The 22,464-nt window shown below is 41.6% G+C and overlaps 1 protein-coding gene across 1 annotated transcript in view; it reads right to left on the bottom strand.

Moving 5' to 3' along the window:
- The window catches only part of LOC140546224 (uncharacterized), a 427,728-nt gene extending 408,454 nt beyond the window's left edge, over positions 1–19,274 (bottom strand). The window contains exon 1 of the mRNA XM_072669456.1: positions 18,900–19,274. Within this exon, the coding sequence (XP_072525557.1) occupies positions 18,900–19,274 (375 nt within the window). The remainder of the gene's footprint in view (positions 1–18,899) is intronic.
- Positions 19,275–22,464: the final 3,190 nt, after the last annotated feature.

Raw genomic sequence — 22,464 nt, 5'->3', positions numbered from 1 at the left:
CAGTTCACTGTGTCTTTGTGAAATGTGGGTTAAACCTAATGAATTATTGCTCTGAATGAATCGACTCCCCCAGGCTTTAACTACTGCAGTTATCCACTAAGGTCCGGTCGTGGCGGCGGCGTAGCCTCAATCTATGATTCAGTTCTAGGCCTAATCCAAAACTCAGGTTATGAAGCTAAATCGCTTGAAGTGCTTAGTCTTAAAGTGGGAGGCTTTTCTCCGGCTTCTAGAAAGCAGCACTGTGTTCTGCTTATTACAGTCTATCGTCCTCCTGGACCGTATACAGATTTTCTTAGTGAAATTGCTGACTTCTTTTCAGAAGTAGCTGTCTCTACTGATAAGGCTTTGATTGTTGGAGATTTCAATATTCACTTTAAAAAAAAGACTCAGGACCCCCTTAGAACTGGGTTTAAAATTAATCTTGATGCTTTGGGATTTATTTAAAATGTTATAGGTCCAACTCATAGATATAGGTCCAACCATACACTAGACCTAGTTCTGACCCTGGGTATTGAAACAGAACATTTAGTAAGCACTTCTCAGCCTGACTCCATTTCTGACCATTACCTAATCATGTAGTCTTAAACCAGGATATCTGCCTGCCGCCTCGCTTTATGAGCAAAAACGTACCATAACAATGTCTACAGCTAGTGTATTTATTAATAACCTTCCAGATTTAACCATCTCCAGCCCATCTCATCATATAGATCTTGAGCATGAAACAGATGATCTACTGTCTGTGCTCCGCTCTAATCTTGACATTGTTGTGCCAATTAAGATCAAACTAATTATGGAGAAAAAGCTAGCGCCTTGGTATAATGACCATACGCATACTCTCTATGGCTTGAATGGCATCATAGTCATGCAGAATGCAAAATAGCCTTAATTAAAGTGGATGTCTCTGAAGCTTTGAAGAAGAGGTAACTATAGTTTATTACTGAACATGACACAGAGAAAATAGTAGCTGCAGTCCACACCTATGCTGACAGTGTGTAATTCTTTATCATATTGTCTTCAGAATAGGAGAGTCCAAGACAACGAAAACCTGAACATGAATGAACATGAGATCAGTGACCTCAGGAAGTTATGATTATTGTTTTGAGTAGTAATGTAGAAGTAAATGTACTTGTAGTATGATTCCTAGTATTTACTCATCTCACATTTGACAGTTTTGATTGGGGAACAGATGATCAGGGAGAAAAGGAAAAGGTGATGACAGTCTGTTAGAATTTGATTCTTACAGCTGCTGCTTCATGACTGGCAGGGGAAGACCCAGACTAAGGTAGCTTCACCCTGATGACCCCAGAAGGTTTGGCCTGCTTCTGCCTGTCCCGGCACCAACCATAGAGGAACTCAAGCAAACCCAGGCTTGACCGTATGCTCCACAGCTATAAACTATCCCTTCTTTTCTACATCACACTGTGCTGAAGAACTAGCCCACAAAACAATAACTACATTTTTGTGTAATAACTTCAGTTATTCTCCACAGTGCAGTGTTCCAGACAGACTAATGAGCAGCAGTTCCCACTGGAGGAAGAGCTGCACATCTCTCAAGTCCCTTTAAAGTCCTTTTTACATATTTTTCTGCATTATATTTATTCATATCTGTTGCTATACCTTGTTTTGCATTATTTTTATAATAAGGTTGTTGCACTGATTGGAGTTTGTATACTGATCTCACCATTCCTGGTTTTATTAATAATATACTATAAAATTTTCACTTTTCAATACTGTAAATCATGTTCATCATAACCATTTTAAACAATGTGATTACTGTTTTTTATGTACTTACCCTTATAAACCCTTGTTACTCTGTAAATAGATAATGTATACAACTGTTTAATAAAGTTGGTCTTTTTCATCAACTCATAAGTCATACTTTGTTGTTACAGCAGCATTGTTCATTAATAATTAGACTTTATTTTAACAACAAACAACAATGTTAGAAGTGTAAATCAGGGTAAAGACAGTCTGAAATAAACTGATGTGTAACAGTAACTACATGAAATGGAGGGAGCTGGTGATGAATGAAAGCTGAAGAGCTGGAAGCCCTGATGATCTTCCTGCGTCCAGAAGGTTTGTGTGGTGAAGCTCCAGTGAGGGCCCTTCATAACTGAGGTCTACAGCAGCTACTACTCGGAGAAAAGTGTGTATATTATCTGTTAAACTGAGCAGTATGTTGTCAGGATGTGTAAATTAGTAACTCCAGCTCCAGAGTGTATTTTAGGAGCAGTGGGCTTTTGTGTTCAGGAGAACGAGCTTGGCTCTGGATAAAGCCGGCAGCGCTGCATCCAGCTCGCTAACAGTTGACAGAGTTCTATAAAATCCTCATGAGCTGGTTTATAATGAACAGACAATAAAAACAGATCAAGCGAGTATATTTACTGATCATCTTACAGAATATGACTCGTCGTCGCTTGTCATTGTAAAAGTTATTGAACTCGTCTCGCGCTCGTTCCTGCAGGTTCAGTGTCCTCAACCTGGCAACCCGCTCGAGCTGCGGGTCTGGTGTTGAAGGGGCGGGGCAGACCCCTCTCTCCAGTGTTTGGAAATTGGATTGCGGTAGAAATTTTAAACGATTGCTGTCATTTAGTCCTTATTGTTCCTTTTGATGTTTTATTAGAGGACATTTCACGTCGTCTCCAGTTAAAAACCCTCGAATACGGAGGTTTGTCAAGGACTTTTATCTCTTCTGTCGGTTTGGAAACAACACCTGATGTTCAAATATTTCTCTTAAAATGAAAGTCAACCAAATTCACTGATTTTATACATTTATATTTTATTTAAGTACACATTTCAGACGCGCGTTGGCACGTGATTTGTTTCAGTGACGTAACGAAGCTTCGCTTCCAGCGATCACGTGATTTCCGGTTTTTTGAGCGAGACTCTGAACCGCTGTTCGAGACGTGAGTCGACTCAGAGCGTCGAGCGACCGACTCTCCTTTATAGTCTTTACTCTCAGCTCTGTCTTACTGATCTTAGGGAGCAGAGAGCTCGAGGATTACAGCAGCTGGCTGTGTTACTGCACAGTCCTCTGTCTCGCTGACCGTCTGTTTACTGTGGGGGAACATGGAGACCGCGGAGGAACGAGCTCTCCAGACGCTCAGCTTGGAGCTCGTCCAGCTGGACCGGCAGTCCGAGTTCCACCGACAGAAGACGAGGCCAGAGGCAGCCCGCGACGTCTCCAACGCGGCGGTCTCAGTTCCAGCGCTACCGGAGCGGACGACCCCGAGGATCGTCACAGCCACTCCCGCACCGGAGAGGGTCTGGGGGCGTCGGCGTGGTCGAAAAAGTCGAGGGCTCCTCCACCACCACAGCTCTTCGACTTCTCCTTCACCTGCTCCGGCTCCGAGTACAGCTCCTCAGGGCGGTGCTCTCATTGCTGGAGACTCTACTGTAAAACTCCTCAGAGTATCGGAGCCCAAAGAGCAGCGCCACGGTCTCCTGTTCTCCAGGTGTTCGTGTTCTGGACGTCGACAGGCGGCTTCCCTCAGCGGCAGCGTCGCGGCTTCTGGCCCTTCCCAGTCCCACCAGTCAGGTTAGTTTAAGAGGATTTCCTCGATTTTATCAGCATTAATTCTGTGATTACTCTGCTTGCATTAAAAAGTAATATATCAGTGTCACTCATAGTGTTTCAGACAAACCCTGCAGTATGGAGACTGTGTCTGTGTCCCCGCATGATTTATAATCGTAACGTCAGAAAATCGTCTTTATCAACTTTATTAGAATTGATCCAGATTCATTCAGCTTTCCGAGTACAAACAGCTCCTGTATTGAATCTGGGCTGTTAAATATACGATCTCTAGCCCCTAAAGAAATCACGGTCAGTGAAGTTCTGACTGATCAGCTCCTTAGTTCACAATGTCTCTGTGAAACTTGATCAAAACCTAGTGAATACAGAGCTCTGAATCAAGGCCTAGGAGTGATTTTCACATTGGTGGGGGACATAGAATCAGCCCCTCTGGAAGTTTGTGGAGGCTTTTAGCGTTCATGATGGACTTCTGACCTCATGTCATGTTATATAGAGCCTTTATGTACAGATACTGTAGCAACACACTCGTAAAGGAGCCAGTCTGTTCCTGAGACAATAAATACACACCTGTGATCATGATCACCAACAGCATCACAGCTAGCTTACTGTACTTAATGATGAACATCTAACCCTGTGTTCAGGGGGTTTGTTGTAGACCCAGTGATCATCTAGCTTATGTGTAAAGTTATTTTCATCTGGATAATCAGACAACATGTTGTTACAGGTTCTTCCAGACTGTTTGAGAGCATACAGTGACTTATTCAGTTTACAGAAAACCTTTTTCACCTGTATTTACCTCTGGTTGCTCCATATACATCTCACAATTAATTAAAGCACTCAAGTAGGATGTTGTAGCGTCCATCTGGTGGAGCTGAAGGTCATCTGCATCAACTCAAACTGTGATTCTGTTGAACACCTCTTTGAAGCTCTGTGGTACATTACAAACCCTGAAACAGTAGTCAGTATTGGTCAGTATCTGGTCTTTAATATCTGACACACAGTCAGTCTGGGTTTGGTGTTCAGTAGCACACACTAAGAAATTTCACCAGTCTGTGTTTATGGACTTTCTCTGTGTCTGGATAGTAGACTAGGTATGATGGACTGTTCTTACCCTACAAAGATTCCCTTTCACACTTTGAGTCTAGGTTAGGCTTTCTCTGTGGCAGCATGTCGTATAGAGGTATAGAGCTATTTAAGCCCCTGTTGTGAAGAGTTCTTTGCTTCTTGGTTGTCTTCCAATATTTTCACAGGTGCATATTGGTTATCACATGTTCATGGCATTTAGTAGCTGTGAGGTACAAGCTTTCCTTAGTGGTTGCAGACAGTGCCATATATTCTCCTTCACATGTAGAGAGCAGAGAGTAAGAGGACCGTCTTTAGTTGAACTAAAACCGGAGTCTGTTGTGCTTCGTTTGTCTTCTGTATTTGATGCTGAATCTGCATCACTGTGTGCCTCAAGTGTCAGTTTCTCCCCACCCTCCCTTATACATGCTTGACTGCAGTCCAGTGTTGTTCATTTGGCTCAGACACGTACTGCGACAATTTACTGACGGTCCAACTTGGATCAGATCTTGTACACATTGTAACTGTTGCAGCTTTAAGTCGTCTTTAGATTAAAAAGAAAATAATATATGAATATATAAATGTATTTTTGTTCTGTACCACAAACCCAGTAAAAACACAAAACACACAAACATCCACCAGTTTTTTTTAAACCGTTCTTTCATACTTGGTGTCCATTGGAACAATTGAAAACAGTAGCTCTCACCGAGGTGTTTTTTACTTCAGATGTCCTTCTCTCTGAAGACAGTTTATAAATCCTGGGTGTTTCCTTATGAATGGAAATTCTAAACCAGGGAGTTTCTGTGATTCCATTCAGGAATGCTGCCGTTGTCCCTCTGAGTCCTCTGTGTAAAGTTGATCCCAATAGCCATATGGGGAGCAAGTTAATTGTAAGGAGTAAAACCTACACACAACATGAATATATAAAAAATGGAACCATGGAAAAACTTGCAATGAGTATTAGAACCTTATGTTCCTTGAATAAGGGTCTTCAATACAGTGAGGCCTGAATTTGTCCACATTACTAAGCTTCCTTGCTGCCTAATACCCCCCCCCCCCACACACACACCTTTGGCTCTTCACATACATCAATCTACCTGCTGTTTTGTGAGATCTTGTAGGATCAACAGAATCACTACTTGTTACACTGTGACTTTTGTCTACATGGGGTTGACCTTAGCAGACATACCAAATTGTTCTAGTACTTTTGATGTGTACTTCTTTTGACTCCTCTTTACTGCTCCTTGACTTTGATCCAAATCAGTACCTAGAAAATAGTTCAGTTTTCCTTCATCTTGAATGTTGTTTGCCTTTTTTTCACCTCCATGAGTAAGTAATTGTTTCTGGCAGCAATGATGAGATCCTCAACCCAGATTATCAGTATCATCCTGCTGTTTTCAGGGTGTTTGTTGAAGACATGATGGTCATCTAGGTTCTGTGTAAAGCCTTTTTTATCTTGATAATCATGTTTCAGGTTCTTCCAGATGCTTTGAGAACATACAGTGACTTATTCAGTTTACAGAAAACCTTTTCACCTGTATTTGTCTTTCCTTTAAATCCCTCTGGTTGCTCCATACACATCTCTCCATCAATCTGTGCATACAAGTAGGATGTTGTAACGTCCACCTGGTGGAGCTCAAGGTCATCTGCATCAAGTCAAACTGTGATTTTGTTGAACACCTCTTTGAAGCTCTGTGGTACATTACAGACCCTGTAACAGTAGTCAGTATTGTTCAGTATCTGGTCTTTAATATCTGACACACAGTCAGCTTAAATACTGAGGTGCTTTCCTGTCTCTCTTTGAATGGCGTGTGCTATGTCAACCTTTGTTTAAACACAATCTTAAGCGTCAGTTTGAAACTCTTTTACCTCTTCTGGAACTGAACACGGTTAGCTGTTGCCATGGGGATACAAATCTCTCTTCTTGGAAGTCATTTGCTATTGACTGGTCAGTCTGGGTTTGGTGTTCAGTAACACACTTTGTAAGAAATGTCACCAGTCTGTGTTTGACTTTCCCTGTGTCTGGATAGTAGACTAGGTATGATGGGCAGATTCCCTTTCTCATTTTGAGTCTCGTTTCTATCTGTCATGTTTGTAAGTGTTGTATACTGATCCAAATACTCTCATCTTTAAAAGGTTTGGCTTTTTCATAACCATATCTGCTGTGGGACAGTGTTCAGTTATTTAACACTCATGGAGCACTGATCTAATGAAGTGGTGTCTAATGTGGTCGTGTCTTCATCTTTGTCACCATACAGGGTTCATGGAAAGAGTGATTGCTTCTTGATTGTCTTCAGGTATTTTCACAGGTGCATATTGGTGATCACTGTTTCTCTCCTCTCTTCTGGTAACACAGTCCATGATCAGTTGAAGCCTTTAAGTACCTCCTTACATGCTTGACTGCAGTCCAGTGTTGTTCTTGTCTGACCCAAATGAACTGTGACAATTTACTGACGGTCCAACTTGGATCAGGTCTTGTACATGTAGTAATGGTTGTGGCTTTGTAAGTCGTCTTCAAACTAATAAGAAAAAAAATGCAGAGCGAACCATCCACTAAGTGTTTTTTTGCTTACTGCACCACAAACCCACTGAAAACACAACAAAACATGCAATCATCCACCAGTTCTTTTAATGGTTCTTTCATACTTTGTCTATTGGAACAACCCAAAAACAGTAGTTGGATAGCTCTCACCAGAGTGTGTCTATAACCCTCTTTTGCACACTGGATCTATAGGACCAGCTAGTATTTTGAGCAAGACTCCAAATTGCTGTTTCGATGCGGTCCTGCTTTGAAAGCTCGACTCAGAGTCGAGCAACTATCCCTACTTTATTGCCTTAATATTGGCTTTGTCTTGTAATCCCTGTGCTATCTGCTATCTGTGTTACTGTACAGTACTTTTTCCTCACTAACTGACTTTTGCATTTCTGTCTTTGTGTTTACCCTCGAGGAACATGGCGACCGCGGAGGAACAAGATCTCCAGATGCTCTGCATGGAGCTCGTCCTGCTTGAACCGCAGATCTAGTTGCTGTTGTAGAGACAGACCAAACTCCACAGATGGAAGACGAGGCCGGAGGCAGCCTGGGAGAGTCGTCGTGTTCTCATTGTTGGAGATTCCACTGTGAAACACTTACATTTTGGGCCCAAAGAGTGACGCCGCTGTCTCCTGTTTTCTAGGTGCCTGTGTCCTGAACAGGCTTCCTTTGGTGCTTCGGCAGTGTGACACCTTCAGCATCATTGTTCTCCACTGTTCTCCACCTGACTCAGCGAGGCCCTGAAGGAGCACTGCCGCACACTTCTGGACACCTTTCCGAAAAAGACAGACTCAAGGATCGAAGAGGCCGCTTGGGGTCCGTCGTTCATTCTTGGTGATTTGGACAGTTGGCAGGTGTGTGTCTGTGTGTCTGTGTGTGTGTGTGTGTGCGATATTACTTTTTAATACAAGCAGAAAAAATAATATCAGTGTCACTCAATGTTTCAGACAAATCTTGCAGTATCGAGACTGTCTGTCCCTCACATGATTTGTAATTAGAACGTCAGAAAACCGAACAACCTTATTAGAATTAATCCAGATTCTTCATCCTCAGGGTAGGAAAACTGGTAAATGATCCTTAATCCAGATTATTAGTATTATCCTCCTGATTTCAGTGTGCTTGTTTTGGACACAATGGTCATCTAGTGTAAAGCCATTTTTATCTAGATCATAATGCACCCCCGGGTTCTTCCAGACTGTTTGAGAGCATACAATGACATTCATTTTACAGAAAACCTTTTCACCATGTTTGATTTTCGCTTAAATCTCTCTGGTTGCTTCTTACAGATCTCACAATTAATTAAAGCATTCAAGGAGGCTGTTGTAACGTCCATCTGCTGGAGCTGAAGGTTGTACTTTGCTGTCATCTGCGTCAAAGTGTGTATTGGTGTAATGACTGTATGTTTGTTTGAATGTTAGGGTTTTTGATTGGGTTTGGGGGTTTGTGGTGTAGTAAACCAAATAACTTTAAGTGGATTGTTCTCTTCTCACTCTTTCTCCTTTACCTGAGGATGAGCTACAAAGCCATGATTGGGAATGGGTTAATAGGTCTACATGTAAATAAAGGAGTGATTGCAGACAATTTAACCCCCCTCCAAGTGCTAGTGAGCAGCACACAATTTTTCTAATATAGGTTCATCTTAATCTCCTCTGTCCGCAAGACCTCTCATGTTGCTTGTTACTCCTAGGCATTTCTTCATTTTCTTTAACATTAGCATTGGCTTGTTTCTTAGCCAGTTTTAATCCTGGTGTTATCTAGTGTGTTACTTTACATTATTGTTCTTTACTAACTTACTAACCCCTGTGTTTACTCAAGGAATACGGTGGCAGTGGAGAGGCCCTGGGAGAGTCAGCGTGACCAGGGAAACCGGTAAAATGTCCTCAGCACTTTATCTTCAGCGAAGGACAACTACTCAGGGTGGTGTTCTCATTGTTGGAGACTGTCTTCTAAAACACTAATTAATATCTGTCACAAAAGGTAACTCCAAGGTGCCAGTGTCCTGGAGGACCACTACTGCACACTCCCAGACAACATATGGAAGAAGACCGCTGCCAGCATCGTCATCTCTAGCTCCATGCCCATATACTGATAAATGAGCAAGCCGTTCAGCCAACTCTTCACGCTCCACTGCTGGCTGCAAAGAAAGGCTTCATCTGTGCTCCCTGGGGTTTGTTGATCTCTCTGGGAACATCAAGAAGGTGCTATGCCAGGACTGACTGGCCCTACCCAGTCACACCAGTCAGGTAAGTGATTTACATGATTTACTTTATTCCCATCATTAATTCTGCCATTGCTCTGCTTGTGTTAAAAATTGTCTAGCTCATATTTCTGACAAACCCTGCAGTATCTAACCTGTGTCGGTCCCTCACATTGTAACCAAACATTATCAATGACAATATTAGGGATAACCACCTTAGTTCACCATGTCTAATGAATACATGGCCCTGAATGAATCCACTCCCCCAGGTTTTAACTATTACAGTTTTCTTTACAGGTCTGGTCGTGGCGGCATATTTATGATAAAAAGCTAAGTCTTTTTATCTATTCCATCTGCAACAGTGTGTGACTGTCTGTCTATCTTTATCTCTTTGTCCATCTATAACTCTGGCTGGTTGTCCATCCATCTGCAGCTTTCAGTGTCTGTGTGTCAGTCCAACTTTTAATCCGAGGTAGCTCTCTTTACATATAAGGCATATAATCTCCCTACCGACTCACCCTAAAGATCTGATTCATGTAACAGATGATCTACCCTGCACCACACTCTCTAACCACAGCTTTTTGTGTTAATGAATGGTGCACCAGCTCCAAAGCATACCTGCTTCAGTTACTGAAAAGGACTTGTTTAGCATAGTTCCATCACAGTTTTTAAAACTGGTTTTGCCTAGGCTCTGTCTGTCCATTCATGTGCAACTCTGTGGCTGGCTGTCTTTCTGACTGTGCGTCTGTAACTATATTTGGCTGTGTGTATGTCCATCAGCACTCTTTGGCTGTCTATGAATCTGCAATTCTGTTGCGTTCTGTTTAAACTCTGATGGCTGGCTGTCTATCCATGTGCAGTTCAATGGATTGCTGTCTAACAATGTGCAACTCTATGGCTGGCTGTCTTTCTGACTGTGTGACTGACTGTTTCTGACTGTTTGGCAGTGTGTATTTCGCTCCGCAACTCTGGCTGTTTATAAATCTGCAATTGGTTCTGTTTAGACTCTGGCTTCAACTCTGACTGGCTGTATGTCCATCTGCAACTGGTTGACTGGGTGGCTGTCCATTTTAAACTGTGTCTGTCTGCAACTGTGTGTGGCACTGTTTGCATGTCCATGTTCAACTTTGTGGCTGGCTGGCTTTCTTTCCATGTGTGATTCTGTGGCTGGACTGGCTGTCTTTGTGCAACTCTGGCTGGCTGGCTCGCTGGCTGCTCACCGTTCTGCATCTCTGTCTGTCTTCATCTAAAACTCTACAATTCATCCTGCTAAGGCGTTGGCAGCAACTCTGGCTGTGTGTATCCATATGAAACGCTGTATTCATGTGAAACTGTCTGACTATCTGCAACTCTGGCTGGTTGTATCCATCTGCAACTGTGTGGCAATTCAGTGGCAACTTTCTTTCAATGTGCAGTTCTGGTTGACTGGCTGGCTGTTTTTCCGACTATGCATCTGCAACTCTGTTTGACTTGTATGTATGTCCCTTGGCTTTCAGTCCTTCTGCATCTCTGGCTGTCTGTCAATCTATACCTCTCTGGTTATAAATCTGCAATTCATTCTGTTTAGACTCTGGTTGCAACTCCTGACTGTCTGCAACTGTGTTTGTTTTTAAATCTGCAGCTCTGTGGTTGTTTTTCTGTTCATCTGCAGCTCGTTCTATTTTACCCATCTACAAATCTGTAGCTCGCTGTCTGTCCACTTGCAACTCTGGCTGGCTGGCTGTGATGTGGTAGTGTGGCTTCAAGCAGATGTGAAGGACGCTTCACCACAAGCACATAGCTGAATACTTCCAGGTAAGTTCAGGTGATATTGAATTTATGAAACAAGTCAAAGGAAAATGTATATAAAAAAATAAAACAGAACAGAACACAAATGAGCTCACTCAGTCGCACACACTATTATATTTATATAGATTTATAACCTCAAGATTGGATTAATGTAATGCTGCTATGGTAGGAAGTTAATGTAAATCTTTAAATAAGCTCAGGGTCATTAAATAAGTTCAGAATGCAGCGGCTTTTGTGTCCACGTATGTCTATTCTCTCATCCCTGCACTGGACTCCAGTTAATATCCACTTTGATTATAAAATACTTCTTCTGACTTGAGTCTCTCGATTGTCCCCACAGCATCTTGAAAAAACGTCTTAAACCTTACAACCGGTAACGTACATTTCTGGACAGGAAGAACCTCCAACTCTGGAATAAATGTCCTGTTGCTGTTCTGGGCACACTTTCAGTATTCTAATCATGCTGCTGTAGCCTGTTTTCATACTAACACTGTTTTGTCCTGATCTGATTATAGGTTCTGATTATTATTGTCTTTCTAAGCTACGTTTACAGGTTGTACACCAGTCTACTCATACTCCTAAATTCCTTTCTTAATTTTTTTCTTTGTCCTCATATGCTGAGCTGCTCGCTGCTGACATGAGTTCATTCATGGTTGGGTGCTGGTGCCTACCCTCTGGGTCAGCCTTGTCCCACTGTAAACCCTCCTGTTTTGCTGCGCTCCTCCCACTAATATGTTGTCTTGCTCTGCGTCTTTATATTGAGTCATTCTTACCTCACTGCATAGCTGTGCACATGACTGTTTACCTGCACACACTTTCACATTGCACTCCCATCATTTTTGGCTTGACGTCACATTTGCAGCAGCTCTTAAAATTCACTACTGTTTCTTTGTTGATTTTTATTCTTGTTCTGTCGTGTTGTGCTATCCTGTGTTGAGCAGAAGAGAATGGGTTACTCTTTTGAGTCTTGGTTCCTCTCAAGGTTTTTTTCTTCAACTTGTGTACATATGAGATTTTAAATTTATTATTTATTTATTTTATTTTTTAATTACCACAAATGTCTAAAACCCTGCTTTCACTTTGTCATTGTGTAGAGTTGTGTAGAACTCAGTCTATTGTAGAATAGGTCTGTAACAATCAATAATCAGTGTGTTCTGTACAGTTCTTATACTTCAAATGACCTGAGTGACACTTTTATTGTTAGGATTTTAAGGTGCATGTGATCAGATGATATGACCATCTGAAGAGTCAATGGCAACGGCTGGCAAAGAGTCATCCTGACTCCATCCTACGTTGACAACACAGCCTAAGGTGTGATCCTAGCGCCGCCTTGGCTGCCTGCGATAACGCTGACACGCCACAGTTAAACTTTTAGCTCTGAAGGACAAAGACTGTGACAGGAGAATTCCTGTCTCAGCACCCTGTAAACAACTGCATTGGACTGATTGTATTGCTCGCTTCCCACCACCTTCAAGATCTGACCCAGAACGCTTTGTTTCAGTTGTGGTGGAACAGAAATGGATTTGTAGGTTGGGAATGCACCCAGAACAGGATTGAACTCTGGACTATTTACAACACTTTCTGAGTAAAATGGTCCAGAACATTGTGCACTCTTGACCTCCTTTCAGCCCCCCAGGAATCTGGTTCCTATCCTTTTTCACACACAAGGACAATGCATCACCTAATGTTTAATTAGTCAGTCATACCGATGTCTCTTGTGAGATTCTGTGTTTAAAACAAAGTGTTTCATCCAAACTGGCTGAGCTGTTCTCACGTTCGAGACTCTTACCAACACTACTTTAGGAAATGACAGCATGTGGTTGTCCTATGTAGCTTTTACAGCCACAGTGCTTCAGGACTGAAATAAGGGGTGAGGACACCAGTCTTACGGGATGATAGAAATCCATGTTTAGTAAATGGAAAATGTTTATGGACTCTGAGCTGATCATATGGATTGCAGTGCTTGTGCTCGGTGGCTGCTGTATTATCCTGTTCATTCGAGGCCTTTTTCTCTGAGTGGTAGATATGTCTGTTTCTTTGCAAATGTATTTTGGCCACAATTCTGTCTCTACTGTTATGACCTTGATCAATTCTACCCGTGTCATTTGTACAGTAAGTCCTGTGGCAGAAGAGGCCTGAGTTTAGGAAAGGACATTTTTATTGTATCCAATCCTTTGAGTATGTTTATGTAGTCAGGACTTTCCCTGTGAATCAAGGCCTTGTTTTATCTAAGATGTGTTTTAAATTGGCTTGAAACCTTGACTTCTTTTTTTTTTTTCTCTGTAGTGCAGGGCTACAGAGGCTGTAACAGAGCTGATTCACGACAACGAGAGAAAACAATGGCTTAAAAAGCTCCAGTCCCACCTGACCTTGATCCGCTTAATGAGGGAAGCCGGCTGCTGAGCGCGTGCCGAGGGCCTGACAGTTACAGGTATTACACTGTATTGAAATTGGCTTGAAACCTTGACTACTTCTTTTTTTTTTTTTTTTTTTTTTTTTCCCCCTCCCAGCTTGCCGTGATCTGACTTCCACCCTACCTATTGGATCTCCTAAACTCCCCCTCCTTTCTGTTTTTACTCTCTCTCTACCATGTATTAGGATGCCCAGTTCCAGCTGTTCCATCCTTGTACCACCAGACCTGGCTCTCTACTACCCTACTACCCACTGTCCTGATCTAGAGCCTCGTGTTGATTCATCCTCACCTCACTGCATGAACATGCATACCTGCCTGGACTTCAACATTTTTTACTCATGTTTTCGTCTTTTATGGCTTGACGGCACATTTTCATATTCTCTTAATTCAGTATTGATTTATTGTTTTTATTCCTGGGTTTTATTCTAGGTATTTATACCCATATCTCTGTTAAAATGCTTTGTGATGACATTCATTGTGAAAAGTGTTTTATAAATAAACTTGAATTGATTTTATAAGGCTTTTTTCCCCTTTTATCTATCTTGTTTTTTGCCAGTGTTTCAATATCACTCCCTTTTCCTATTATTTATTACTTGTTGACACTTTGAACATATAACCGAGTGATGACGCCAACTGCTTGTACTTTCCTGCTTTAGAGAAACTAGGGCTGTCAAAGCTTGTATATCATATATACTCTTCTATATTCTGAAAGCAGTGTGTGCAGTCTTTAATCCCTTATTTTCCACTAATAATAATAATAATCATAATACATGTAACATTTGCTGTTACTTTACTTTAAGTCATTCTTTGTGTGTTATTATAGTAGTCTAGTGGTTATAGATTTAGTCTCTAAGTATACCAGGCTATGTAGAAGTCAAAACAGTAAAAGTCAATACAAAAGCAGAAGTCAATACAAAAAAAACCTGAACTGTTCACTAATGCTGATTAAAGGTTTCTGATGGAATACTCAAGACAGGAAGATCTTACTCGGGCCAGTATATTAATTATGAATTACTTCAGGTGACCATATATATGTAAATTCAGTATGGGAGTAAAAGGGGAACACACATTTAACACTTAAACTGTTATGGTAAATTTATCTTTACCCCTTATCTCGTGTTCATTACGTCCTCTCTGTAATCTTCTCATCCTGAACTGAATTTAGAGCATCTATTGACCGATACTTGGAAAATATATGAACATGGACTCCCAGGTGGTAGGTGGGATGAGAAGAACCATATCTTAAAATAAAAAATATGTGAAAAAACTGGATGTAGTTCAGTTCATGACAGTCATGAAAAGGAAGAGTGACGGTCTGTAAACAGAAGAATTGATAAATCTGTAGAATCCTCACTTGAACTGAATGTTTAAATGCACTGGAACTAAAGAAACAAACTGTAGCTGGTCTCTGTGGCCTAGACCTTGCAAAGGCTTGTGGGAGGGTGCAGGGAGATTGCCTCCAAGGCCAAGTAAGGTGAGGGTCCCGGAGAGCAGGAGATAAGAACAAATAAACTGCTGTTATATTTAATATATGCCGGAGTTGATCATTTAGACACTACAGTCTATTAGACGTCTAAATTAAACAGCCCATAATGTTGCATATTAATGGTTTTCAAATGCTGCCATGGAGTTTCAGTTCATAGTTTCTAAAATGAATCTGGGTCTGGGTAAATTTGATCTGGATTCATGTTGGGAAATAAGGACTGTTTACACTCATTATGGAACTTAAAGGTGAAGGTCACTTTAGGTCAGTCTGAAACCACATTAAGGTCATTTTCTCCAGGCCTCCTCATACTGTGGTTATTAGCACAACATAATGGAGACAGTTCAGGGTAAAGAGACATATGTAGACAATTCAGTCCAGTTTCACAGAGATTACACTGATTCAGGATAAAAAGCGACTCAGCAGCGCCACCTACAGGTCAGACATCATATCTGCAGCAGCAGCTCCAGTCATAGACTCACTTATTAACGAGGCTAATCGTTTCATCTTAAGGCATTTGAGCACATTAAATATGTAAATATTGCCATTGTTATTATTGTTAATAAATAATGACAACCACAATAATAATTTCCTTTATGTATTACAGATGCGATGTTTTCATGATACAGTTGTTTTCAATAATAATAATGCTAATAAATAATTTATTAGTTACTGTCATACCTGGTCAGACGTGGCAGTGAACACAAGGAAACACTTGCAGGGATGGTCGATGCAGGACTTTAATGTAACCTGGGCAAAAGTAAACAGACACAACAAAGCAAAGCACAACCGGGAGAACAGCAATCTAATGCACAGAACCAGAAACAAAATCCAAACCTCACAACTCAAACTGGACACAGTAACACAGCAGGGACTGGGAGGAAGCTGAGCAGTATTCAGGAAAACGAGAAACATATCAAACAAAAGCAGAACACTAGACGGAGCTCGGGCCAGGAGAAAGAACACAAGCGAGGTGTTGAAAAAAACAATGAACAGAAACCTGGAAGCAGAAAAACCAACAAATGAAGGAAAAACAGAGAAGCAAGACTTCAGTAAAACAGGGAGGCATCAAGGCTTAGATTAGCAGAGCAGACAGAGCAACAAGGATAACAGACATAAGACCAAACAGGCAACGACAGGATCAGTCTGCTTCCTCTTTGAGCAGAGCGTAGAGCGCAGTGCTACAGAGGCTGTAACAGAGCTGATTCACGACAACGAGAGAAAACAAAGCGACGGCTTAAGAAGCTCCAGTCCCAGCTGACCTTGATCCGCTTAATGAGGGAAGCCGGCTGCTGAGCGCGTGCCGAGGGCCTGACAGTTACAGGTATTACACTGTATTTACACAATTCATTTATATCATTTATTTTACTATTAATAATAACGGTTATGTTTACAGTTTTAAATATTTAAATATATTTATATTGCCATTATTGTTAATTATAAATGAACAACAACAACAGTAATAATAATGATGTCCTTTATTCATTACTTGAAACTGAACTGATTTTTGAACTTAGACAATCACAGCAATCACTTGCAGACATGCCCCTAGTTCTCCAGGTAGCCAACAGGAGGGCCAGCTGATTTGTATTTGTGTGGCCTTTCCTTAATGTTTATACACCGAGCATCAACAACATAGCAGCACATGCAAAGCCCAGAAGGAAAACCACAGCCGGCCTCCTCCACACTGTCCCTCCTGTCTGAATGTGTGAGCAGTGACGCTGCCCCAGTTACTCACATCTGTCACTAGAAAGTGTTTCAGCAGGTGCTTGAAGATGCTTTTCTCACCTCTTCTGGAATTGAGACAGTCAGAGATTTAATAAAGAAAACACATTCAGTTCAGCAGACGGAAACACGTTGTTACTAGGAGAGGGTCAACAGAGGATGGTCAGACTGGTTGGAGCTGACAGAAAGGCTACAGTGACTCAGAGAATCACTCTGTACAGCTGTGGAGAGCAGAACAGCGTCTGCTCCTCTGAGCTTAGTGGCTGAATGTGTATGAAGACCTCTTGACTTTTCTGGTCAGAGTACGTCATCACCACTATCTAGTTTACATTAATGTAGTCCTCATCAGAGAACTCTGAATCCTCTGAGTTCTCATAATAGTCTTCATCATCCATCTCACTCTCCACATGGGCAGTCGTGTGTGTGTGTTTGGCAGAACACACAAATGAAAAACTGGTTTACGACACAATTTTAGCCACAAAATGTCAATGTTATGTGAACTGCAAAGTGGGCAGGAACCTGAAAGATGGGAAAATAAGTCAATTTCCAATATTATAACCAGTACTGACACAAATGACTATGATGTTCTACACAGTTTACATAAACATTCACCTGCTGCTGATTTTCCAACGCTGGTTTTCACACATCAGCATCTACATTGATGTAGTCATCATCAGAGTCACCGAATCTTCTTTCTCTGGAAGAACTGTTTCTCCACTTTCATCATAATCATCTTCATCCTCCATCTTCTTCCTCAAACAGGTGATCCTGATCCTGTCACAATACAGTTAAAACTTAACTCTGCCACATCTCTCAGTCCTAGCTTCACTTTTCAGAGGAGGGTCTGGTCTTCTCCCACAAAGCAAAAGCCACCAGAATTCCACCCTTCTCTAATTCCAGAGTTCTTTAATTCTCTTACACCTGGTTCAATACAACCCCAACTCCTCCCAGTACAACCCAAACTCCTCCCAGGGCAACCAGAATTCCGTTGCGAGTACAAACAAAATCACCACCAGTACAAGCGTAACTCCTCCCAGTACCACCTTAACTCCTCTCAGTACATCCAAAGTCCCTCCCAGTAGAACCAAATCCCCTGCCTTTACTGGGAAATAAGTGAATTAGCAGATTCCATCCCACTAAGCAATCAGATTCCAGTCTGACGAACCAGAGAGGCATTAGACTACTAAGTGTAACAGGATGCACCAGATTAGAGTCCTCTCTTTGTTGAAGAGCGATTTCTGCTTTTTCATAATCATCATCCTCCTCCCCCTCAGTCTCCTCATTTCCCGCCGGGGCTCTGGCACCTGAAGAATTGTGTGGATAGATAAATTAATAAATAAATAAATACATCTTTTCAGTGGTTAACCATCTTTTACAGCAGCACATTTCTCTACACTTTAAACAAGGGGGTTCTTAAAGGCCTCTTTATAAAACCATGACACATCAAAGAACTACTGAATTTTACATGGTTCCTTGCCTGATTAAATTATTATTTTTTTAATATCAGTACATTTTTACCAAAAGGCATTCTACACAGTACCTAGGTACACTATGTAACTAGGTACAAAAGTATTGGGACACCTGCTCATGCTCATTGTTTCTTCTCAATATAGAGATCCACAACAACTCAACAAAGTAGTCTGCAAGAAGAATGTTTCTTTTTGGGATTTCTTATAGATTTTATAAAATGTCTTCAAAATATAATGGATGATGCTTCATGAGTTGGGCAGTTGATGAGTTGGGGAGTTTGGGATGAGTTGGGAAGTTTGGGATGAGGTGGGGTGGTAATCCTCACATCCATGTTCGTTCTGCAGAGAAGAAAATAAGATACTTTTTAATACCCTTGATTTCAGAAGAAATAATGAATGAGCAGGTGTCCACAAACATTTGGACACGTGTATCTACTCTCTGTTTACCTTCTATGAGTTTCAATGTACCTCAGTAAACTGTCCTCTGAACAGAAAGTACTCACAGTGTCTACGATACGTCTTCTCAGCTTTCTGCAGTTTTTGCTTATTTCTCCCTTTGAGGAAAACAATGTTCGGCACTGATACGAGTAACAGTCCTGCTGCTGCTGCTGAAAAACTGATGATGGGAACCAAAACTGTCGGAACATTTACACTTCAGGAGAACTAGTCCAGAAAAACGATGAGCTCATCTTATTACTGTAACTTTCACAGTGACGGCCAAGAGTTCCGTGTTGGAGGATCTAAAAGAGTGTGAAGACACAGTTACTTCATAAACACAAATGTAGTTTCCCTGGTGGACATAATCAGCCTCAGGGAAGGAGAAGGTGGTGGAGTGGTTAACAGCTGACTGAGTTTTGGTGATGCTGGATTCACCACTGAACTCCAGGTGGAAGGAGCCTCCTGGATACTGCGGTTGAACGGAGCAGATGATGGAGCTGTAGCTCCTGGTCACTTCAGGCCCTTCAAGCCACCAGTGAAACACTGGTGAAGCACTGAAGGAGATGTTGGGCTGCAGCAAATTCACTGGAAAAGAAGAGGAACTGGTATCAGTAGCTGTAAACTGGTACAACATTTACACAGGCCACATTGTGATTGCAGCAGCTCACCCACAATGGCTGTTCACACATACAGCAGTTCTCTGTGGGAAGGCAGCTACTGTTTGGTATCTGTCTGGCTGTCATCAGCTCACAATCAGTTAAGTTGCTCTACTAAAAATAGATAATGGACTGAATTCAGCATCTTTAAGGTGCACCTATTTCTGACACAGATGTGCAAACAGCACTCAGCTTGTCTAGTGCTTGTAGAAAAGTACTGCTATTAGAATAGGACACTTTTTATAGAGCAGATAGTAAACATGAACCTGCTTGCGCCATGCCTGATGTCAGGCGTGGGTTAGAGGGGTATAAAACCACCCAGCATTGAGCTGAATTATGGTGGTGCTCCATCTAATAGTTTTAGATGGGATGAGTTGGGGATGAGGTGGTGGGGTGGTGATCATCCAACATCCTGACCTCACTAACGCTCTTGTCACTGAATGCAATAAAATCCTCACGGCAATGCTCCTCCAAACTCTAGTAGAAAGCCTTCTTCCCTGAACAGTAGAGACAGTTACTCCAACATAAGCAGGATAAATACTTTTTTTATATCCTTCATTTAGAAGAAACAATGAATGAGCAGGTGTCCAAATACTTTTGTCCATATAGTGTAAATCACAGAATTCTTGATTTAGCGCTAATTAGTATAATATAATATTCTCTTTAATTTTCATTGGTTCTTATAACTTCTTATAGTCCATACCTGTTCTCTAAACAGAGCAGCACATGCTAAGCACAAAACTGGCCGGGTGTGAATCCGGTAGTGGCACACTTTTTTTATGGACGTTTTTAGACAGCCAGTAGCAATCCGTGCTGCTCACATATGATTACAGAAAGCTGCTACTACTACTGCAGTCAGACGAGCTTATTATAAAGTCATTCTCTGTTCTCTTACCCACAGTGATGCTGATGGAGTTGCTCCTGTCTGATTTGTATAAGATGTTACAGTGGTCACAGCTGTACTGGACTGCTTCCCCAGGTGAGACGAGTTTGAGGTGTTTAGGGTGAGCTTTGGGCTCTCCAGGGCGTCTGTTAAAGGAATGTGATTAGTCTCTGATCATTAATGGTGCCAGTTAGTTTTTGCTATTAAGAAACCTCTGACTTCTGACTTATAAAGACTACATGCACAGTAACGTTCCCAGTGTTAAATCAGCACTTAAGTAATCAATACAGTTCAGCTCACCCTTCTAACACTATGCAGTGTAATAGTACAGTCTAATAACAGAAGTTAATGGAAGATCTGTTTGTCTTATTGACCAGAATGCTTCTTGGTCTGCTAGCTTGCATGACATCCAGGTAATCCAAGTACATCCTGGATACATGGGGTTTTTTAATCATGCTTAATATACCAGCTACAGTGGGTGCAAACCTGGTGAAGACAGGAAACGTTTGACCTGTCATTGCCAACAAAGGTTATGTTACTAAGTATTGAGTTGAACTTTTGTTATTGACCAAATACTTATTTTCCACCAAAATTTACAAATAAATTCTTTACAAATCCTACAATGTGATTTCCTGGATTATAGCTGAAGTGTACCTATGATGAAAATTACAGACCTCTCTCCTCTTTCTTAAATGATTATTAAATACAACAAATGAAAATCTAAATAAATTAACCTCAAAAAAGAATGACGTTCACCTGTTAATGTTATTATCATGGCGTGTACGGCCAGACCTGAAGGGATGAACACTCGCAGAGATGGAAATCAAAGCAAGATACTTTATTAACCAAATACAAAACAAAGAGATATGAACAGCAAAGCAAAAACCATGAACAGAACCAAAACGCGACAAATCAGATGGCGAACAAAACAAACCCGGGACTGGGAGGAGCAGGGAGCTGAACGAGAGTGACACGAGGGGAGAACTACAGGGGAGATAAACACAAAACCACAAGCCTCGCTTGGGCAGAGAGGGGAGATACAAAACTAAGGACAGAGCTGAACTCTGTGTACAAACGAAGGTAGCTGGGGAACTAGCCGCTAGACCAGCAAGCAAGGCCAACCTAACCTGAACCTGCAGAGTACTAAAACGTAGGTCGCCTTGGAACCTGAGCAGGAAGCGAATGTAACACGCTTGCCTCTCGAAACAGACTATGGTATCGTAAACACACAGGGGTAGCTGGAGAGCCAGCTGCCAGACTAGAAAGCAGGGCAGACCTAACCTGAACCTGCAGAGTACTGCCTAAAATGTAGGTCGCCTTGGAACCTGAGCAGGAAGCGAACGTACCTCGCTTGCCTCCGACTCAGACGGAGAATCTCTCCTAAACATGGACCGCAAAACTAGAGCTGAGCTGAACACGCCAGTAACGCGTGATGAATCCCAGAGCGTCACAGGGATTCCAGCCGAGTCAATTCACGGCACAGAACAAAGGGAACTACACTCCTTTCTCCTTACTCCCAGTCCCAGGTGAAACACATGAACAATGAATCAACACAAATAAACAGACACGATCAGGAAGTCCCTATTTGGGCCTGTGGGCAGCGGCTCGGGATCGCCCCGGGGGAGGGCACGATAACGAGGGCCTGACAGTTATAGCTTTATGGTAACAGTAGGGGGCATGGGTCATCTTTCAGAAACAATATTCTGTAGACAACAGTAAACAATTATTTAATACTTAAATATACTTTTGTAATTTGTAATTACACTGATTATTCTTATGTATATGATTATTTAATATATTTTTAATTATAATAATTTTATTTTTGAACATCCAGTGAACAGTTTAAACTCACCAGGCATATCGAGAGTCTCTACACCCAACTGAATGATGCGTGGAAGAATCGCCATCTAGCGATCATTATATGTCAGTAACAGCTTCCTTTTTAAAGACTCGCTTCCCGGCGCTTCTCGTGACATTCAGGGTGAGATGGTAAATATTTGTTGTCGTTCCTTGTGTAACATTTCTTATATTTAATTTAACATAAAACACGACTCATATGAGGGGTTAGGTTGGGTGGTGTGAGCAGTTTAACTGAACCCTACGCCTTCAAATATTTCTTTAACTAGAAGCTGAGTGAATATTTACTGCTGGAAGGTCTAATTTACACTGGAGAGTGATATCATTTTCCTTTATGCTTTAAAAATTAAATTCTTTAGAAATTTGGATTCAGTTTTTATTACACACTGTGCTGTAATGGCTCCTGCGAGCTTAAGACTCTCCACAGG

The sequence above is a fragment of the Salminus brasiliensis genome, chromosome 23 (assembly GCF_030463535.1).
Source record: "Salminus brasiliensis chromosome 23, fSalBra1.hap2, whole genome shotgun sequence".
NCBI lineage: Eukaryota > Metazoa > Chordata > Actinopteri > Characiformes > Bryconidae > Salminus > Salminus brasiliensis.
The sequence above is the reverse complement of the archived record's forward strand: the minus strand, read 5'-3'. Positions and strand labels throughout refer to the sequence as shown.